The sequence below is a fragment of the Pleurodeles waltl genome, chromosome 2_1 (assembly GCF_031143425.1).
Source record: "Pleurodeles waltl isolate 20211129_DDA chromosome 2_1, aPleWal1.hap1.20221129, whole genome shotgun sequence".
Lineage (NCBI taxonomy): Eukaryota > Metazoa > Chordata > Amphibia > Caudata > Salamandridae > Pleurodeles > Pleurodeles waltl.
Window position 1 is genome coordinate 770,268,770 of NC_090438.1, and position 23,314 is coordinate 770,292,083.

The following is a 23,314-nucleotide window of genomic DNA, read 5'->3' on the forward strand; positions in this document are numbered from 1 at the left end:
GTTCGTGTTTGACAAAACTCCCAGACCATATACTCTTATGGCTACCCTGCACTTACAATGTCTAAGGTTTTGTTTAGACACTGTACGGGCATAGTGCTCATGCACATATGCCCTCACCTGTGGTATAGTGCACCCTGCCTTAGGGCTGTAAGGCCTGCTAGAGGGGTGACTTACCTATGCCACAGGCGGTGTGAGGTTGGCATGGCACTCTGAGGGGAGTGCCATGTCGACTTAGTCATTTTCTTCTTACCAGCACACACAAGCTGAGTGAGGGGTCCCTAGGGTGGCACAAGGCATGCTGCAGCCCTTAGAGACCTTCCCTGGCATCAGGGCCCTTGGTACCAGGGGTACCATTTACAAGGGACTTACCTGGGTGCCAGGGTTGTGACAATTGTGGAGACAAAAGTACAGTTTAGGGAAAGAACACTGGTGCTGGGGCCTGGTTAGCAGGGTCCCAGCACACTTTCAAATCATAACTTAGCATCAGCAAAGGCAAAAAGTCAGGGGGTAACCATGCCAAGGAGGCATTTCCTTACAATGTTCCAAAGTCATATATTTACAGCGTGAAAAATATTTTTGTTTCCTTTTCCCAGGATCATTTCAGGTACATGATGCAGCCTGAACTTTGAGTGTTCCAGAGCTGCTTAGCTATGCATTGGAGTGGAGTCTGCATTGCAGCAGACTTGAAATGCAGAATTGACAGTGAAAATGAAGAAGTGCAGACAATATTAAAATTAGTTGTTGTTTTAGCAAGGATAATAACTGGTCTATTTTATTTACACCATATATTCAAATTGTTGAGAAAACTCTCAACAACCATAATTGTTCTTTTCTTTATAAGGTAGCCTGTAGGTCAATCACTCAGACCTACTTTAGTTGAATGTCCTTATTAATAAAACAATGGGGCCCTAAATGTAAATGTCCATTTGCTTACGTCCAAATATTAGTTGATTAGCTGAAGATATTTTCACTTGGAAGTATCTTCTCAAGGAATGCAGCTCACCGGGTTGTGTTCCACTTATACCTTAGTTCTTCTTTCCATGTTAAAAAAAAAAGATTCATTTGGCTCTAGTCTTACTGTTGATATGAAACTTGGAAACACTTGTTCGTGGCATGAGTAGCTGTAGATATACATGCTCTGCATACGCCTGCCATCTAGTGTTGGGCTTGGACATGTACAACTTGTTTTTCTTCCAAGACACCTTTTTGATTCAGGAGGTTAAGTGACTCCTCCTATGACTGGTAATACTCGTGGGCATCAACTCCATAGTCAGATTGTTTACTTTCGCTGTCTGGCATGCTTTGCCAGGGCTCTGAGTCAATGCCACATCATGGCCCCTTCCATCTAATCCACATCTTTGGGTTCATCAACTGCCTGCTCGGGGCTTTGCCCCTTTTGGGCCTATTCCATCGGGTCCCACGCTTGAGACTGTGAGCCAGATTATGATAAAAATATATTTTTGCTAATGTGCACAGGGCCATTCCGAGTTACCCGTGGGCAGATCAACATGCAGTTTGTAACCTATGCCAGTCACAGGAGCATAACAAGTCCTCTTGTTCCACCTGCCTCGCCTTCTGCTTCAACAAGTCTATCTGGAACTACTCGATCATCAGCTTGCTCGGCACGCCATGTAACAACACTGGGATGATCATACCTCAGCTGCTTCAGGAAGACGTCAAAGATGAATAAGAGGACAAAAACAGTAAGTACTAGTTTTCCCTACCAAGTCACTTCCTGCTCCATTGGGGCCAGGTGTTGAGCCTACAGTCAAGGATGCAGCCTGACAGACTGCTAATGCCCCTCAGCCATGGCTGGCACTGATCTAAGGCTTCTGTGCTAACTCTGACTCCACCCTCAGTGCCAAGCCAGCCACCCAAGATTCTGCCCGTCTCAATACAGACAGCTTTCTCCACAACCTCTGGAATCCAAAGTTGCTACCCAATGTGATCTCTTCACACACTAGGCATAGAAGGCCCTCATGGATTTCATTGATAGGACAAAATAATTTCATAAAACTCAATTATTTGTCACAATAAACCTCACAAAGCCAGTGCTGTTTCAAAAGCAGGGGTAGCTCACTGGCTAATCACCAAGACTACATTCTACCTGTAGGAAACAACCCTTGATGGGCTTTCTGGGTAATATGCCAACATCTGATATCTGTAGGGTAGCTATCTGGATCGCACTACACAAGTTTACCAAATGCTACAATGTGGATGTCCTAGCTAGATGACAAGCTCAAGTGGGCTGAGTTGCATTACGTACACTTTTTCAATCTTCTGCAACATCCTCTGGCTAGCCACAACTCTGTGGGGGGGGGGAGTGCTTTACATTCCCTGCTGAGCATGTGTATCTACAGTTAGACATGCCTTGAACAAAAAATGTTACTCACCCTTTAATTATATGTTCATGGAATGTAGTGCTGTAGATTCACATGCACCCACCCTTCTCCCCTGAGGTCTTCAGTTATTGTAGATTTATTTTTTCACTATCTTTACTTCTCTCATATCTTTTTCCTTGCATGGTCATCATAGTGCATTTTCATACACCGTCTTCATTCTAACCTGCCGTGCAGGGCATTGATGAGCCAAAGACACTGATCCGATGGAGGGGCCATGATAGAGGCAGTGAAAACTCGAAGTGGAGAAGGATTGTCTGAAGCAGCTGGGAACGTAAGACTTAAGAGCACCGGTTTGCATTGACTCTGAGCCCCGGCAAAGCATGTTTGACCCAGACAGCGAAAGGAAACAATCTGACCATGGAGTCAGTGCCTATGCGCTTTAAGAGTCATAGAAGAAGTCTCAACTTTAAAGACATCTTTGAAGAAAAACAAGTTGAACTCATTTGTGTCCAACACTAGATGACCAGAGTATGCACAGCATGTGAATCTACAGCACCACATGCCACAAACTAATGCTTACAGATAAAGTAATATTTTCCTTTCTTCTTTGCATGATACCTACTCAAATGGTCAGTGAGCTAGATCCTTCATGTCCAGCATTGAATGTGTGCTTATGTATTATATTTCACCTCATTTGTGGAGTCTCCTTAAAAGAAAACCCCTTATGCTTCTAGCATGGGGTATGGAATTTCATTTTAATTAGAATATTAGTTTACCACATTATGGCCATAATGTGACTCGTTCCCAAGGGGCACATTACTGTTCTCTTTGCTCTGAGTTTCTTCACAGTTTTGAAAGTGCATTATTCGTAGACTGCGACTACCGTTTTATTCCCAGCTAAGTTTAATGTGACATTTTCTTGAACCTAGTTTGATTTGTTCCACTACTTCTCACTGGGATCCTGAATATTTCTGGCTTATCACCGAGTATCCAGTATAGTTTGATTAAAGTAATGGAGTACAGAAGCGCAAAATGTTTACTGCATTGCAGCTATAAGCACTAGTGCTGGGTGAAATATGAACATGGTGGCATCTGGCTTCATTGTAGTTTGACTCTTGAGCAAATTCCACCTAAAAATGCAAAATCCAATTTGCAAAGTGCCTAAAAAAGTTGATTGCTTTGTCTAACTTGGGAAAGACTTTAGTGTTGGGGCTTCCCACAGCCCCTCACTCTGATAATAATAGTTCTGGAAGACCCGGGATGCACATTGTACTTCTGCATTGGTTCCCAGCAGTAAGCAGGTTGCATTGTTGGCACACTAAAGCAATAAATATTAACTTTGTCAATGGTTTCCTTTCAACTCAGGCCAGTATTAGATGTTTCTTTTGAATTGAGCACAAGTGTTTGAGTAATGTAATGACTGCCCACCTAAAGAAATAATCACCTCCCTTGTTAAGGTGACTCTTCAAAGGCACTAAATTCCCTTGAGCTGAACCCCCTGTAGCTATGGAATAGGCTCACTTAACATAATGTGTAAAGTAACTAAGAAGTACTAAAACCGTAATAAAGTAAAAATGCAAAACAATAAAAATCACAAACCAAATGAAAAAAAAAAATAGAGCAGGATTTTTTAAACACAATGACAACAAATTGATACAAATCCAATAGGGGAAATAGTAGAGATGATCTTTTTAAATATTTACGGGAAAATAGCACCACAAGGTGCCAAAGATAGTCAGTAGTCGCTGTAGACCAGGACCAGGCACAATTTGAGGCTGCCCGCGTCGGAGCTTGGGTCGGAAACCATAAACAAGTTCGGCCTGGTAAAAGATTTTTCCTCCAAACTTAGGGGCATATATACAAGCCCCTAATGCCACTGGAGTGACACTTTTTATCACAGTCTGGTGTCGCTCTACACTGCGCAATATTTACAAGGTTACCTAACTCACTTTTTGTGGCTTTAAACCACTTTGTAAATATAGGCCCATCTGACACAGTTTTTTGCTGCAGAGGTGTGTGCAATGGGTTTTGCTATGGGTGTTCCATCACAACGCCCATTGCCATTGTCACTGCCCCAGATTTACAAGGAATTGTAAATCTGAGGCAGCTCCAAAAACTAAAGCCACCCCAGGGGTGACGATAGCAGGGCGCAATGAGAAATACTTTTATTTCTCCTAGTTTTTGCTTTTTCTATGTTTGCTGCATTCTGCAGCAGATATAGAAAGAGCAAAAGGACATGAATGATTGTTTATGTGCAGGAAGGTGTCCCTTCCTGCATATAAACAATCATTCAATAATGACGATTTGCTACTTCTATCTGTGCTGCGTTCTGCAGCACACATAGAAGTGCCAAATAGCCATTGTAGATTGTTTATGTGCAGGAAGATGTCCCTTCTGCAAATAAATAATCATTCCCTTCAGTGCAGACACCCTTGAAGCAAGGACGTCAGTGCTGGCAACTAAATTTAGTGCCAGCGCTAGGGGAATCCAGGGGTGCGCCGTAATTTTGTAATTACAGCGCATTTCTGCATTATCAGAACTGGTGAAACGCTGCTCCCAAGTTTGATGCAGTGCTGCACTAGTTCCATGTAAATATTGCCCTTAGTCTTTTGAGCCCCAACCAAACACAGGACTATATTCCTAATGACCCAAGACCTCAGCAGAGGCACTTTGAGACTCACATGGTGTCATACAGAGGACAACAGCAGGGGCCAGTCTAGTACAGTTGCCACTAGTCAATTGAATACTTCCAGGAAAAGGCCTCTTGGAGCTTATCTACCTGTAACCACAAACGAGGTCAGCTAAGAGACCCTTCAAGCCCACTTCGTTTGTCTGCATACAAGAGTAAGCAGGTCCAGTCCTTCAGGGCTCCTCTTAGGTCACACACAGCAAATCCAGATCTCTGATCTTCTGGTTCTGGACCAGCAGCTCCAAAAAAGTTTCTGAAGCGGGTTCCTGGATGTGCCCAATTTATGCCTGGCTCTAGGCAGTGGGTGGAAGGTGGGAGTTGGGGGGGGGGTAGGGGATGACTCCTGGTTGCTCCCTATTTAATTGGGCAAAAGTTCTCAGGCCATGAACTGCCTACTTTTGCAGCAGACCCTGTTTGCCTTTCTGTCATTAGGCCCAAAATGTAGTGTGTGAGAGCAAAGCCAAAATGCCTAAAGTCTGCGCCACACTGAACTTGGGCTCTGAGTCAGAGTGTGAATGAGGAGTGTACTGTAGTATTGAGAGTGTCCATCTAACTCTAAAATCCTGTTTGAAGCAGGCACTGCACAACAAACCTAGATACAGATGTCTGATAGGGCACAGAAAAGGTCCTGCAGCAACCAGACAGACAATGCACAAGAACTGTCTTGGCGTCCTGATCAGTGGCGTAACAATTAATATCCCTTCACATTATTTCTCTATGGGCCAGCCAGCCTTAACGGAAGTGTTTTACCTGTCGAAAGGGTGAGTTTGACAGTTTAATCTGCAGTTTTAAAACTGCATCTGCCAGGCTACACAGAGTAGGCCTAATGCTATGTTTGCACTGCTACTGTAGTGGATGACACAATATGTGCTGCAGCCCACCTGTGGCATTTAATTTTCAGGTCCTGGGTACACTTTGTACATCCTGTACTACATTTTATAGTCAAGTAAAATATACCAACTATGGGTTAGGTAATTCAACACTGTATAAATGAGCACAGGCATGTTAATGCTGGTTAGCAGGATTAAATTGCAAAGAGTTCTAAAGATAGCAAAAATATAGGTTCGGCAAAGGTGAAAATCTGGGGTGACAATATAGAAAGGTGGATTTCCTACAAATAGTCTTTCACAAAAGTACAGTACCGCAAGCAGTTACTATATGTCTCTCCTGAGTATGATACAAAACCTTGCTCTACCAGGCTGCAGTACCTTAGGCCTCATAGGCATCCACCACTGCTTTTGCTGTACTGCCAAAGGGAATCCTCTCATCTAAGATGGCCTTCCATCATGAACATCATGAATCTTGGATTGGGAGGTGAGGGGTCTCACCTTAGGTTTTCTCTCTGAATCTTAAGTTTAATACAGTTCGTCATGAACATTATTGCGCTCACCATCTTAGATAACTCTTCAATTGCGAGGTCCTGTAATGCCTGAGGTACTCTTTTATAAGCCAGTCAAGATGATATATGCAAAATGTAAGGTGGAATATAAACATACCTGTGAAATGACGTGAGTGGATTCATAGTGTGCATAACTTACACAAGGAATTAATTAAGGGAGTTCACCGAAACAAACCAATCGGTGAGTAGGCTGATCAAAATCCTTTCCTTTATCCTTTTTGTGTTCATTAGATACCATGACCGAAAAGTGTATACTGTCTAGAGACAAAATGTACTTTTGATAAGGTTGCGTTATGATCCTTCTTTCCCTAGTGAATGTACTAATTCTTATTACACTCTAATAATGTGTGATCATTGACAGATCCTCACAGTAGGCCTATTAAGATAAGCTAGTCAAGAGTTCTTTACATAAGCATTTCCGTTCACATGGCCACCACATTTCCCTTATGCTCAATTTTTCTATATTTATTTTAGTACTTATGGAAGGAAAATGCGAGTGTAGTTCCTATCGCAGGCAAGCTGTATCAGACAATGTTTTGTTTATCTTACGTAGGAAGGGTTAATCTGGAATGAAGATTTGTTTAAAGGTTTTGTAATCCTCCACTACTAGGATGCAGAAAAGGAAACATTATGGTTCAAAGGGGAATATATTCCATAGCTGTTAACGTGTAATTAATAATGGAATTGTTTAAGACAGAATAAGATAAAAATAGACAGAGCATCAGGGATAGATAATATGAACACTACTCAGCCCACCTCCACCCCACTCAGTTGCTTAAGAAGGCCTCTTTGCTGATGAAAAATAATTTACTTTACATCATAAACTCCTTTCTGATACAATCTTTCCCAAGGATCTTCAAAGTCTCTCTCAAAATGTGACCCAGTCAGTTTTGCAGCTTCCCCTTAAGGTGAAGGTAAGGGAACAGGCAGCAATATAGCATTTCCAACATTTGATTGAAGCGGACAAATCTGGATGCGCATCAAACACACATTTGTTTTTCTCATGGAGAAGAACAGAATCCCTAGTGGTGGTGTTCTGAATGATGTGAGAAGAATCGCAGCCCAAGGAGTGACGACAACCCTGATTTAACTGAAAACGGTGTCGGCCTTTGATGCTACACCACCATTCTAGTCTGGTGGATACAGGTACCTGCACTCCATAGAGTTGTAATATCCTGCCCATGTTCTTCTGCAATAGCATACCTCATTTGGAACATTTGGGTTCACATATGTCATTGCTGGGCAGATGGAGGTGATTTTACCAGACCTAGAGAGTAAATTCCATTCTGTTGGGATTGGATGAAAGAGAACATATGTTGATGCTTTGTCCGCCTTTTCATATGAGTTGGTGTTCTGTCACACTATCAATAATTGAACAAATTATTTCTGGCTTACCACTCATGGCCCTGCCCCACTCAAGCTGCTTCACAGCACTAGCCAGGTTACCATCTAGGATGACTGTAGGTGATCTCATGCCAGTTCATTATCCTGCCATCTAGTGTTGGGCCACGAGTCTTACAAGTTGTTTTTCTTCGAAGAAGTCTTTTCGAGTCACGAGATCGAGGGACTCCTCCCATTTCGGCTCCATTGCGCATGGGCGTCTACTCCATCTTAGATTGTTTTCTTTCCGCCATCAGGTTCGGACGTGTTCCTCTTCGCTCCATGTTTCGGTTCGGAAAGTTAGTTAAATCTCGGGAAATTCGACGGTATTGTTTGCGTTCGGTATCGGGTTAGTAATAGCACATCGACACCGAAGACAAGAAGAGCTCCGTTAGCCCTTCGGGGTTTCCATTCCCCGGCGGGGCCTGGTCGGCCCGACCGCGTGCGTCTTCAAGGCTCATGGAACGGACCCATTCCGCTTCTGCCCCGAATGCCACAATAAGTATCCTTATACAGACCAGCATTCGGTCTGTAATTTGTGTTTGTCCCCCGAACACAAAGAGGATACCTGTGAGGCCTGTCGGGCATTTCGGTCGAAGAAGACGCTACAGGACCGGAGAGCTCGAAGGCTTCAAATGGCATCGACGCCAGCAGGACACCACGACGTCGAAGAAGAGGAAACTTTCTCCATTCCTGATTCGGACTCGGACGAGGCCGAAAGTGAGCAGCCAGCGAGGCAACAAACAGTGAGTGTAACTGCCCCGGCCAAAACTCACACAAAAATAATGAAAGACCAGGGGACGCCACCGCCTGCAGGCCATGGCTTAACCCGTAAGCAAGGTGACCAACCATCGGCACCGAAAAAGGGCACACACGTGTCGAAGACATACGACTCCGGTCGAAATACCGGCACAGAGTATACTCAGCACCGAGATACTGGCTCCGACCAAACTCGGCACCGAGATGTCGGCACCCCGAAACCGAAAAAGGTGGCTTCGGAGCCGAAAAAGACTGCTGAAAAGGTTTCGGTGCCGAAACATCCAGCCTCGGAACGGAAACAGAGCTCCTATACCGAAGAACAAGGCTTTTCAGCACAGCTACAAGGCCATAGAGATGGGAGAGCCAGACTATACACAAGGAAGGCTCCATATACAGAAGGACACGGGGAAAATAAGAACTCTTCCCTCAATTAAAATGAAACAAAAACTCGCTTTCAAGGAAACTAAAAAACAGTTAAAGGCTAAAGTGGCTAAAGAAAAAACTCCACCACGTTTTTCTCCACAGCCCTCGCCACAGCAATCACCGCACTGGCCCCAATTGCAACACCACCAATGATGCAATCACCAACGCACACAGGGATGAGTCAAGATGACCCAGATGCATGGGATCTATATGATGCACCAGTATCTGACAATAGTCCGGATTGCTGCCCTGCGAGACCATCACCACCAGAAGACAGTACTGCTTACATGCAAGTGGTGTCCAGAGCAGCTACTTTTCACAATGTAGCACTGCATGAAGAACCTATAGAGGATGACTTTTTATTCAATACCAACACATAGCCAATACCAGAGTCTGCCTATGTTACCTGGCATGTTAAAACACGCGAAACAGGTGTTTCAAGACCCAGTCAAAGGCAGAGCCATCACACCTAGGGTGGAGAAGAAATACAAACCTCCCCCTACGGACCCTGTGTACATCACGCAACAAATAACACCTGACTCGGAGGTAGTAGGGGCAGCCCGCAAAAGGGCAAACTCGCAGACTTCTGGGGATGCACCACCACCCGACAAAGAAAGTCGAAAGTTTGATGCAGCAGGGAAAAGGGTTGCATCACAAGCAGCCAATCAATGGCGCATTGCCAATTCACAAGCTTTATTGTCAAGATATGACAGGGGTCATTGGGACGAAATGCAGCATTTCATTGAACATCTTCCCAAAGAGTTTCAAAAGCGTGCACAACAAGTGGTGGAAGAGGGCCAAAGTATCTCCAACAATCAGATACGATCGGCAATGGATGCAGCGGACACAGCCGCCAGAACAGTAAACACGGCGGTCACTATTCGGAGACATGCATGGCTACGCACCTCCGGATTTAAGCCAGAGATCCAGCAAGTTGTGCTTAATATGCCTTTTAATGGACAACAGTTGTTTGGGCCGGAGGTGGATACAGCAATAGAAAAGCTAAAGAAAGACACGGACACGGCCAAAGCCATGGGCGCGCTCTACTCCCCACAGAGCAGAGGCACCTTTAGGAAGCCACACTATAGAGGGGGTTTCGAGCCCAAAGCACAGAACCTTCAACCTCACAGGCCAGACCCACATACCAGGGCCAATACCAAAGAGGAGGCTTTCGGGGACAATATAGGGGTGGACAGTTCCCTAAAACGAGAGGGAAATTCCAAAGCCCAAAAACCCCACAAACTAAACAGTGACTCCAATGTCACAAATCCCCAACACATAACACCAGTGGGGGGGGGGAGACTCACAGATTACTACAAGGTTTGAGAAGACATAACTACAGACTTGTGGGTCCTAGCCATTATCCAACATGGTTATTGCATAGAATTCCTACAATTACCACAAATGTGCCTCCAAAAGCACACAACATGTCCAAACAGCACTTGGATCTATTACAACTAGAAGTCCAGGCGTTGTTACAAAAGGAGGCAATAGAACTAGTTTGCAACCATCAGAAAGGAACAGGTGTTTATTCACTGTATTTTCTAATACCAAAAAAGGACAAAACACTGAGACCCATCTTAGATCTCAGAACACTAAATCTTTACAGCAAATCAGATCACCTTCACATGGTGACACTTCAAGACGTGATTCCTTTGCTCGAACAACAAGACTACATGTCAACATTAGACCTCAAGGATGCTTACTTCCATATACCCATACATCCTTCCCACAGGAAATACTTAAGGTTTGTAATCCAAGGAATACATTCCCAATTCAAAGTGTTACCATTCGGGATAACAACAGCACCAAGGGTATTTACAAAATGCCTTGCAGTAGTAGCTGCACATATCAGAAGACAGCACATACACGTATTCCCGTATCTAGACGATTGGTTAATAAAAACCAGCACTCAAAAACAGTGTCTTCAACACACAAAATACGTCATAGAAACCCTTCGCAAGCTAGGGTTCTCAATAAACTACCTAAAATCACACTTACAACCGTGTCAAATACAACAATACTTAGGAGCAACAATCAACGCAGAAAAAGGGATTGGCACTCCAAGTCCACAAAGGGTACAAGCATTCCAAAACGTAATACTAAGCATGCACCCAAACCAACACTATCAAGTGAGATTAGTGATGAAACTTCTAGGCATGATGTCTTCATGCATAGCCATTGTCCCAAACGCAAGACTGCACATGCAACCCTTACAACAGTGCCTAGCAACACAATGGACACAAGCACAGGGTCAACTTCAAGATCTAGTGTTGATAGACCGCCAAACACACTCCTCGCTTCAATGGTGGAATCCTATAAATTTAAACCAAGGGCGGCCATTCCAAGACCCAGTACCTCAATACGTGATCACAACAGATGCTTCCATGATAGGGTGGGGAGCACACCTCAACCAACACAGCATCCAGGGACAATGGGACACTCAACAAAGCCAGCTTCATATAAATCAACTAGAACTACTAGCAGTATTTCTAGCATTGAAAGCATTTCAACCGATAATAGCCCACAAACATATTCTTGTCAAAACAGACAACATGACAACAATGTACTACCTAAACAAACAGGGAGGGACACACTCATCACAGCTGTGTCTCTTAGCACAGAAGATTTGGCATTGGGTGATTCACAATCACATTCGCCTAATAGCACAATACATACCAGGAATTCAAAACCAGTTAGCCGACAATCTCAGTCGAGATCACAAACAAATACACAAATTTGAGATACATCCCCAGATACTACAAACTTACTTTCAAAACTGGGGAACACCACAAATAGACCTATTCGCAACAAAAGAAAACTCAAAATGCCAAAACTTCGCGTCCAGGTACCCACACCCTCATTCCAAGGGCAATGCATTATGGATGAGTTGGTCAGGGATATTTGCTTACGCTTTTCCCCCTCTCCCAATTCTTCCGTATCTAGTAAACAAATTGAGTCAAAACAAACTCAAACTAATACTAGTAGTACCAACTTGGGATCACCAACCATGGTACACAACACTACTAGATCTGTCAGTAGTACCTTATATCAAACTACCAAACAGACCAGATCTGTTAACTCAACACAAACAACAGATCAGACACCCGAATCCAGCATCGCTCAATCAAGCAATCTGGCTCATGAAGTCTTAGAATTTGAACATTTAGACCTTACACAAGAATGTATGGAGGTCATTAAACAAGCTAGGAAACCTACTACACAACATTGTTACGCAAATAAATGGAAAAGATTTGTTTATTACTGCCATAATAATCAAATTCAACCACTACATAAGTCCTCAAAAGACATTGTAAGCTATTTATTACACTTACAAAAATCAAAGCTAGCTTTTTCATCCATTAAAATACATCTTACAGCAATATCTGCATATCTGCAAATTACACATTCAACATCACTCTTTAGAATTCCGGTCATAAAAGCATTTATGGAGGGTCTAAAGAGAATCATACATCCAAGAACTCCACCAGTTCTCTCATGGAACCTCAATATTGTATTAACACGACTCATGGGTCCACCATTTGAACCAATGCATTCTTGTGAGATGCAATACTTAACCTGGAAAGTAGCCTTCCTAATAGCTATCATGTCTCTTAGAAGAGTAAGTGAAATACAAGCCTTTACTATACAAGAACCATTTATACAAATACACAAACATAAAGTGGTTCTACGCATCCCAAATTTCTACCAAAAGTTATATCACCGTTCCACCTAAATCAAACTGTGGAACTCCCAGTCTTCTTTCCACAACCAGACTCAGTAGCCGAAAGAGCATTACATACATTAGACATCAAAAGGGCACTAATGTATTACATTGATAGAACAAAACTATTTCGCAAAACAAAACAATTGTTTGTAGCCTTTCAAAAACCTCATGCAGGAAATCCAATATCCAAACAAAGCATTGCCAGATGGATAGTAAAGTGTATTTAAACCTGCTATGTTAAAGCTAAAAGAGACCTGCCTATTACACCGAAGGCACACTCCACTAGAAAGAAAGGCGCCACAATGGCCTTTCTAGGAAATATACCTATGACAGAAATCTGTAAGGCAGCCACATGGTCTACGCCTCATACATTCACAAAACATTACTGTGTAGATGTGTTAATAACACAACAAGCTACAGTAGGACAGGCAGTATTACGGACATTATTTCAAACAACTTCAACTCCTACAGGCTAATCCACCGCTTTTGGGGAGATAACTGCTTACTAGTCTATGCACAGCATGTGTATCTGCAGCTACACATGACATCGAACGGAAAATGTCACTTACCCAGTGTACATCTGTTTGTGGCATGAGACGCTACAGAGTCACATGCGCCTTCCCGCCTCCCTGGGAGCCTGTAGCCGTTATAAGTTGATAAAAATTATATGTTAATAAAACTTGTACATTTTTAAATTTGTAAATATATATCACTTTAGACACATTATGTACATACATACTTACTCCATTTCATGGGCACTATTACTATATACACAACTCCTACCTCACCCTCTGCGGGGAAAACAATCTAAGATGGAGTCGACGCCCATGCGCAATGGAGTCGAAATGGGAGGAGTCCCTCGATCTCGTGACTCGAAAAGACTTCTTCGAAGAAAAACAACTTGTAACACTCCGAGCCCAACACTAGATGGCAGGATAATGCACAGCATGTGAATCTGCAGCGTCTCATGCCACGAACAGATGTACACTGGGTAAGTGACATTTTCCGTATATATAAATATATATATATATATATATATATATATATATATATATATATATATATATATATATATATATTTTTTTTTTTTTAAGTCAAAGGTAGATGAAAGTTACCACCACACACCATTCTTCTGATCTAAAGGCAATTTTATTTGTCGTTCAGCAACACCAACTCATTTAGACTCTGAGTCTTGATCACAGTCAGAGTGAGTCCTTCTTTGATTACACTATATATACACTATGGCATGTTCTGCATACAATGAGGCATTTTGGGACATGTAGTTTGAATTAAAAAGTATAGAATCTAAAAGACTTTTAACATGACAATTATGATCCTTTGGTACTGGGCTTCTTACACTTTGATATTATTCCGTTAGTATGTCATAACGTTATTAACTTATATACTTTACTATTCTTTTGTAACTATCATTGAAAACATTATTTGATTCATGACCATACATATACCATAGGCAGAGAGTATCATGCGTCTATTATGTAAGCATCTAATTCCAAACTTTGTATTTGAACTAAGTGCCCAGTGGAGATAAGTATTTCCCCTATTGTGTGCTGAATACCCATTGTACTAAAAAAATTGTAGGAATTGATAAAACAGTTAACCCCCATCCTTTCCTCCTATACCTTGCCGACAAGGTTGCTTTTGCACAGGAAGGGACACCTTCCTGCACAAAAACAATTCTTAGAGGACTTTTCCTTTTTGTAAGAATGCTACAGAACACCCATGCTCCACCTATGGATGGCCTTCCCAGGGTAGCAACTTAAGGGGGCGACTTGCACAGCCTTGCGTTATTCCAGATTAGGCAAGCAATGCAGAACTGTGCATGGTGGCCTTGCGCTGCTTGATAAATCTGACTTAGGTATTGTGTTACCCTTTGGCACCATGCATGGCGCACGGTCAATGCAATACATAGATAAATCTGGCCCTTAGTTATTTATATTTGCCTGTGGTATAGCACAGTAACTTTGCTGTATACCGCAGTACATGCCAATGATAAGGCATGTGTAGGAAGTTGGCTCTGTATGTACTATTTCAAAGTAAGAAATAGCATGCACAGAGTCCAAGGGTTCCCCTTAGAGGTAAGATAGTGGCAAAAAGAGATAATGCTAATGCTCTATTTTGTGGTAGTGTGGTCGAGCAGTAGGCTTATCAGAGGGTAGTGTCAAGCATTTGTTGTACACACACAGGCAATAAATGTGGAACACACACTCAAAGACAATTCCAGGCCAATAGGTTTTTGTATTAAAATTGTATTTTAAGAACCACAGGTTCAAGATTTACAAGTAATACTTCAAATGAAAGGTATTTCACTTAGGTACTTTAGGAACTTTGAATTAGCAAAATAGCATGTACAGTTTTCACAAAAATGGCAATAAGCTATTTTAAAACTAGACAGTGCAATTTTCAACAGTTCCTGGGGGAGGTAAGTGTTTGTTAGTTTTGCAGGTAAGTAAACCACCTACAGGGTTCAAAGTTGGGTCCAAGGTAGCCCACTGTTGGGGGTTCAGGGCAACCCCAAAGTTACCACACCAGCAGTTCAGGGCCGGTCAGGTGCAGAGGTCAAAGTGGTGCCCAAAACACATAGGCTTCAATGGAGAAGGGGATACCCCTGTTCCAGTCTGCCAGCAGGTAGGTACCTGCGTCTTCGGAGGGCAGACCAGGGGGGTTTTGTAGGGCACCGGTGGGGGAATCAAGTCAGCACAAAAAGTGCACCCTCAGCGGCACGGGGCGGCCGGGTGCAGAGTGCAAACAGGCGTCGGGTTTGCAATGGAGTTCAGTGGGAGACCCAGGGGTCTCTTCAGCGAAGCAGGCAGGCAACACCCTCTTTGTGCCTCCTCCCTGAGGGGAGGGGGGCACATCCCTAATCCTATTGGGGGAATCCTCCATCTGCAAGATGGAGGATTTCTAAAAGTCAGTCACCTTAGCTCAGGACACCTTAGGGGCTGTCCTGACTGGCCAGTGACTCCTCCTTGTTTTTCTCATTATCTCCACTGGCCTTGCCGCCAAAAGTGGGCCCGTGGCCGGAGGGGGCGGGCATCTCCACTAGCTGGAGTGCCCTGGGGTGCTGTAACAAAGGGGGTGAGCCTTTGAGGCTCACCGCCAGGTGTTACAGTTCCTGCAGGGGGAGGTGAGAAGCACCTCCACCCAGTACAGGCTTTGTTACTAGCCACAGAGTGACAAAGGCACTCTCCCCATGTGGCCAGCAACATGTCTGGTGTGTGGCAGGCTGGTAAAACTAGTCAGCCCACACTGGAAGTCGGGTATGTTTTCAGGGGGCATCTCTAAGATGCCCTCTGGGGTGTATTTCACAAGAAAATGTACACTGGCATCAGTGTGCATTTATTGTGCTGAGAAGTTTGATACCAAACTTCCCAGTTTTCAGTGTAGCCATTATGGTGCTGTGGAGTTTGTGTATGACAGACTCCCAGACCATATACTCTTGTGGCTACCCTGCACTTACAATGTCTAAGGTTTTGCTTAGACACTGTAGGGGCATAGTGCTCATGCACCTATGCCCTCACCTATGGTATAGTGCACCCTGCCTTAGGGCTGTAAGGCCTGCTAGAGGGGTGACTTACCTATGCCATAGGCAGTGTGAGGTTGGCATGGCACCCTGAGGGGAGTGCCATGTCGACTTAGTCATTTTCTCCCCACCAGCACACACAAGCTGGCAAGCAGTGTGTCTGTGCTGGGTGAGGGGTCCCCAGGGTGGCATAAGACATGCTGCAGTCCTTAGAGACCTTCCCTGGCATCAGGGCCCTTGATACCAGGGGTACCAGTTACAAGGGACTTACCTGGATGCCAGGGTGTGCCAATTGTGGAAACAAAGGTACAGGTTAGGGAAAGAACACTGGTGCTGGGCCCTGGTTAGGAGGCCTCAGCACACTTTCAAATCATAACTTGACATCAGCAACGGCAATAAGTCAGGGGGTAACCATGCCAAGGAGGCATTTCCTTACAGTATATGATTGGCTAATGGCTACCTTTCCAAAAATAAAGGGAGGCACCTGGCTTTTACAACACTGTGGCTGTATTCTGGGTTATGGGGTTATGGCCTTAGATGTAGGTAAATATTAGGTTGTATAGTTATTTGTATTTTTCTATATTTAAAAAAAAAAGTTTAGAGTTCCACTCTAGTTCCTAGGAAATACTGTGGTAGTAAAAGCAACATAACAAACATCCAAAAATTAAAAAAAACACTCTAGTACACAATATTGGTGAAATATAAATACATTTCCCTACATGTTTCCACTTTATTAGAGTGGTAATAGGTAGTGAATAATATACAAAATAATGTTTACTACTACTCAGAACCCAGTCAAAGTCTGGTGAAACAACATAGTTGTCTTTTACTTTTGTAAAGGCAGCCATTAATTAGTCATATACTGCTTTCTCATTGGCATGTACAATGAAATACCGCTGTAATTTTGTGGTATTTTGTAAAATTGCACAGTATTTTGTAGCCTGTGATATAACTAAGTTTTAATGCCCTAAAACTTTAAAAATAGTACCCTTCGTGCCTCTGTTACCGCAAAAGATCACCTACACACCAAGTATATTCCTGCCAAATGTCATTCAATTCGCTATATGAAGTCTATAGAAAAATGGATTTGTGGAAAAACACTTTTTGCGACCCCACCCCCATGGCATTCATTAGGGTCAAAATAGACAAAGTGATAGGCTACAGTCTAGCCTGTTGCTTCTTCTTTCAGAAATACATGAGAAAGTTACAGCTTTTCGAAATCAGTTTGTCATTAAATGATTTAAAAAAATATATATTTTTGTTAATTAAATTATTTTATAATTTCAGTGTTTGATGTATGCTTGTTTCTACACTTTAATGCATTGTTTTGTGGTTCAAATTGTAGATATTGCTTAGGCTGGGGTCCCTAGCTTCAAGTAGTAATTCAGTGGAAGTCCTATGACGTCAGTAGGTTAAAAACCTCTGTAAGAAGGTATTCTGAAAAATCTGTTTAATTTAATGTCTTCATGTCTTCCATTAGGCAAAATCCAGAACCTTTTGGGACAGGGAACACTTGATTCACTTACCAAATTAGTCCTGGTGAATGCAATCTACTTCAAAGGAAACTGGGCAGACCAGTTCAAGAAAGATCTTACTAAAGAAATGCCATTCAGAATTAACAAGGTAAGCAGTGTATTGTATATGTGCAAAATATTTCACTCTTCAATTAAAACGTATACTGCAAAAATGTTCTAAGTTGTGGTCTGCTGTTGGAGGATACAGTAATTCTCAGTGCTGCTAATTTTCAGTACAGTTCCTATCTTTGACTCTAACAATGTTGACATTGTAAACAATAGGTGTTGCGATTATTCATCTTTGCGATCTTTAACTCAGAAGGACGGGCTACTAAAAGATGAGCTATCTGTTAGAGTGTCTGCATTGTTTATAAAATCTTGGCTGTTCTCAACACATTCACAAATACTGGTTGGGAAACTTTAATACATGCTTGCCGACAATGCAGCCTGGTCTGCATTTTGATGAGGTGACAGATGGCATCTTTGACAAAAGAGGAGTTGAACAGATCATTGGGGTTTTGACGTTACTATGATAACATACAGTACTAATGGTCTAACTTTTCGGTGGTTATGGCCAAAGAGACCAATGCACTATGATTGAGCTTGGCGCACCATGCCCGCCTACAAGCATCCTGCTGCACTGGGCCTCCCTTTACCCACCTTCTGGCCTCCTTACTCCTCAATCGCATCTACATGCAGAGGCACTGAGTCACCCACTGGATTTGGAAGAGTAACTGCCAGAAGAATTGAGAGCGACGCCTGCCTACTGACACCGGTCTTCGCTGAGGCTGCACAGGTCTTTCCTACCCTTCTCATTGAGGAACGATTGTCGCTCCCAAGAGCTACACAGCGGGTGATGACTCCCTGGAAGCACAGAAATTCAGGAGAAGGCATCGTGTGAAGGACTCCCCCTCTAAGAGCTGGTACCAGGGGCTCCCCACTTTTCCCTTGGTTGTGCCTGGGAGCTGTGACATGGTGTGACAACCGCTGGGGCAAAGGTCACGGCAGCTGGTGCTATTGGAATCAGGGTCTACCTTCATGTTGTTGTCCCCCATTGACTCTACACTGGCCTCTCCTGGCTACTCCCCTTGAAGCCTGGCTGCTGCCGAGTTGGTGCTGCATGGCAAGCAGCAACCACAGGGGACTTGCAGGGGTAGAGGTGGGTTGCGGGACCCCCAGGTAGGTGTGCTTGTGCACCTGGCAAGATCAGGGGCTGCGTGCTCCGAAAACAGTGCGCTCCACTGATGAGGACCTCACCACTCTTCCCGCTGAGGAAACTGTGCTGACGAGGGGTGCAAATTCAGGACATTGCTCTTACATAACCTCTGCTGAGGCACTCCGCTTGCCAAAAGGGAGCGGCCTGTGCAGCAGAGTAACGATCACGAACACTACATGAGAGGAGGTTGGTGTCCCTTATTCACCATAGCATGGAATATACACACAGTGTTTGACTGCTGATGCAGGGGCCATCATGGAGGTGAGAGGGAAAAACCCTCTACCAAATAGGACACTAGGATCTCATTCAGTAAGGAGTGATTTTATTTTGCTATGGGCCCTCTCACTTTGTAATTTTGGAATTGGGCTGGAGTCCCTCCCTTGCCTACTTAGTATATCCTTGCTGTTGAGGAGGACTCTTTACAAAACATGTGCCCCCACTCCGCTTCTAATTGAGAATGGACCCGTTCCCTTTGGGTTGACACTACCTACTCAGCCTGGGGTGGAGTGGTGGTCCGTGGCAGTGTATTGTGCGATCACATTTGTACTCAGCCCTACATTCATGCTTGGGGGACACTCCTAACTATGCTGTAGCAAACACGGTCAAACAGCAAGGTCTTAAAGGGGGGGGGAATGTTACTCCCATAACAAACTGTGGGATCCTCACGGGCAGACGACAGTTGCAAAGTAATTGCTGGAGCTGGCGCCATGAGCAGATTTGATGAGCTCCTGGGGACCATATAGGGATGTTAACGTCACGCTTTACCCCAAACTAGATGCCCTCACAATTAAGATGTTTACTTGGAGCAGATCAAGCCAAAATTAGATATCAAGTGGAAGCCAATGAATCTGTCCTGGCAGGCCTGCACCCTTCTATGTCAGATATGCAGGCTTTACTACAGACTCTTCAAGCAGAGGTAACATTGATACTTGCCTGTGCAAACGATGCTGAGGGCAGGTCAAGGCACAATAATATTCCTCTAATAGGGCTTCCGTATTAACCAAAGGGCTAGAATATGAACCTCTTTTTAGAGGACTGGCTGCTTCACACTGTCCTTGATGGACAACGATCCCCCTTCTTCTCAGTGGAGTGGGCTCATACAGTACCTGTCAGACAGCCCCCTCCTGGGTTACCCCCGAGATCAATGGGGGCGAGACTCTTTAATTACTTTAATTGCTGGGATCAAAAACATATACTACAAGTTGCTCACATGAAGGGACCCTGGCAAATTGAGAATAGCTCTGTGAATATCCAGACTAAACAGTCTCAGCTCAGCTCCTTTATGCCTGTCCTCCAGATGGACCTACATTATTCTGATGTTTGCCCCAAACTGCAGTTCCTGGACTCTGGTATTACCCACTTCTTTACATCTCCTGCTGGACCTTGGGAATGGTTGTAGATAAATGGGGTGTCCCCACTGCCACGAGATATGGCAAACGCTGGTGGGAAGAGGTTACAATGATATACCTCATGGCAGTGATGCTGTACTCGCCCCCTCTTCCCCCCTACAGGGTAGCCGATGTGGGAGTAAGCTATGAATAAACAGGCTCTGGTGGTGGCCAAACTGGAATCTCGCCACACCCATCCCACCATCGCTCCCACACAACCTCTGTCCACACTAGAAGGAAACAAAGAGCAGAGCCTGATGGTTATCCCCCCTAAACTATGAGCGGACCCATCCTTGACCCAATGACTGCTGAGCTAGTGATCTGAACAAGGGCTCTATATCCTTTTGTTGCAATTGCTGGGGCACTATTTGTGCTGCATGAACAAGAGGTTTGCTGTAAACGGCATAAGGTGGGTGTGCTAAGCGACGGCTGTCCTTATTCCGTCTGAACCCTCTACCTCCACAACCTTAGTGAATTTGGTTCTATTCACGTTGTTTGATGCGGCGTTCTTGGTTATGGGCTAGTTCTTGTCTTGACCTGGGGTGGGGAGTTGGGTTTACAATTTGTTTTGCTGTATTTTTCTGTCCCATTCTCTTGTCTGTGGTCAATTGCAGGTGGGTTGCTTGGGAGAGGTGGGGGTGCGTTGCTGTGAATGGGGTGGATCTTGGACGGAAGAGTGTCTCACTGTCTAGTAGATGATAATAGGAATTGCCTATTCTCCTCCTGTCTATAATGTTTTGCCCTGGAGTGTGCAGGGGTTGGGAACTTTTAGGCGGCATCACCAGGTGTACTCATACCTGGGACGTAGACACATCCACATTGCCTATCTTTAGGAAATGCACATGACAGCATCGCTTTCAGCATCGATGGAGGGGTCAGGCAGTAGGTACTGCTTATTCAGCATACACTAGATGGCTGGCACCTGCAGTCCCCCTTCATATAGTGCACCAGAGAGTGGATCCAGAGGGGCAGTTCATGTTAAACAATGTCCAACTAGGGAGTGCACCTCTCTCACTGGTGGCGCTGTATGTGCCCAACTCTGGCTAACCTAATTTCTTTGATTCCCTTTCCCTTACATTTCTTCACAACCTACTGGCTCAGAGCCTGGGGGGTTAGAGTTTAATTTAATTCTGTGAAGGATATCGACCTAGTCCGGTCCACATCCCCATTGCATGGCGCACAAGTGCATAAAATTGACCACTCTTTAGCAGACTGTTTGGCCCCTAGTAGACTGCTCGATATTTGGCGCTCCTAACATCACCACGAGCGTGAATGTTCTAATTTCTAACCGATCTACCAACTTCAAATGAGAATTGATCTTCTCTTGGGTAATTCTAGGTTACGTCCCTTTTTTTGGACAGCGGATTGTTTGGGCTGGATGCTAGGAGCACAGTCCCCATTAGATGCATGGGATGCATATTTGACTGAGCTGTTGGCCAAGACTGCTGAGCGCCTCCCCCTGAGGAACTAACGCTGTTCATATATAAGCACCCACTACAGGGGGACATGACAATTCATTCTCTCAGTAATAGGATTGCCTTCCTGGTCCCAAGAATTGAGATGTGGGACTCATGATCTTCATGTTCTTCCCACCCCTCCGCTTTGTGGCTTGCTCTCCCATCACCAGTATTTACAGATCCACATCCTCAGAAGTATTTTAAAGGTTCTCATCATGCATGGTCTGATGTATTAAATCGTGCAGAGACAAAAGCAGAGAAGAGCAGATAAGCGCTTGTTTTCTGCTTCTTTCTGACCAAGAGACAGAGAACTTAATGTTCTATAGGCATCGTCCACCATTGATACAGAGGAGATATGGTAGAGAGAGAGGCCTGTCGCAGCTTAGCCCGGAAAGTAGATCACAAAGGTCCCTTGGTTCATGTCTTTGGATGGGCAGGATTTCAGTCATCATTGTGTTCCCCTCTCCACCTCTTCTCCTGTTCATCCAATCTTGTGGCATTGTTGCCAGGACTCAGGAAACTCCTGCAGCTAAGAGCTATAAATGTTATTCCCACACTGAGCTCGTTCAATCATGAGTCAAAAAACTCTATGCACACTGTTGGAACTCTATTTGTTCAAACGTTTTCTTTCCAGAGAGACTTTTGACATGGTAATGGAGGTGTGGATCTTGCCAGCTCTTTTGCCAAGAGACTGTGTATGTGTTGTGGTGTATATTATTGCCTACTTTCTTATCTCTGTAAGGGTTCGAATTAGAAAGAGGTGAGATTTGTAGCACCAAGAATTCCTTTTCAGACCAAAATATTCTATTTTGGTCTGAGCAGCACTCCAAGGTTCATTCCAAAGTCTCAAAATAGGCAGTCGCCAGTCAAAGGAAATTCCATATACAGCATTATTTGAGTCCTTTTTTGTCATTGTATGGCCCTCATGAGGGGTGTGTGCTGTAGAGACAACCAAAAGAACGAAGACTCAGTGTGGCCTCTTCTGCCATGTGAAAGCCCTCACACGCTCATTTTAGCTGTCTCCTCCAGAAAAGCCCTTTCCTTCTCAAGAACACAGTGTCTTCATGGCACCACTCAATTCTCTAACTTATGAATTTGTGAATCGAACAGGGTAACAACAGGAAAGTCTACCTTAGAATCTGATTTTTCAGACAGCTGTTTCAGGTCCTTGGGTGATTGGTAATGGAGAAAATCCTATCAAAGGGTTATCTTTTTTCCTCTCTGCCCCTGAAAGTTGTTATTACAATAGAAATGTATGAATTTTGTTACGGGATTGGGAATTCACATGTTCGGAAGACGACAGATTTCATCACCTCAGTGTTCTGGGGCTGTTGTTTACCTACTGGCAACACCCTTTGCGTGTTTTCTGTCAGCTAGTCAGGCAGCCTTCCGTTTTAAGAAGCTTCTGAGCAGTAGACGCTCTTTGCTACCCACTTATTTGGCAGATGTCCTGGATGTTCAGATTTACTCTCTTGCCTT

At 44.0% G+C, this 23,314-nt stretch overlaps 1 protein-coding gene across 4 annotated transcripts in view; it reads left to right on the forward strand.

The window, feature by feature from the left end:
- Positions 1-23,314, forward strand: part of LOC138268378 (serpin B6-like) — a 163,183-nt gene that overhangs the window by 73,230 nt on the left and 66,639 nt on the right. For all 4 annotated transcript variants that reach the window (XM_069217971.1, XM_069217956.1, XM_069217966.1 and 1 more), the window contains exon 5: positions 17,741-17,883. In XM_069217971.1, the coding sequence (XP_069074072.1) occupies positions 17,741-17,883 (143 nt within the window). The remainder of the gene's footprint in view (positions 1-17,740; positions 17,884-23,314) is intronic.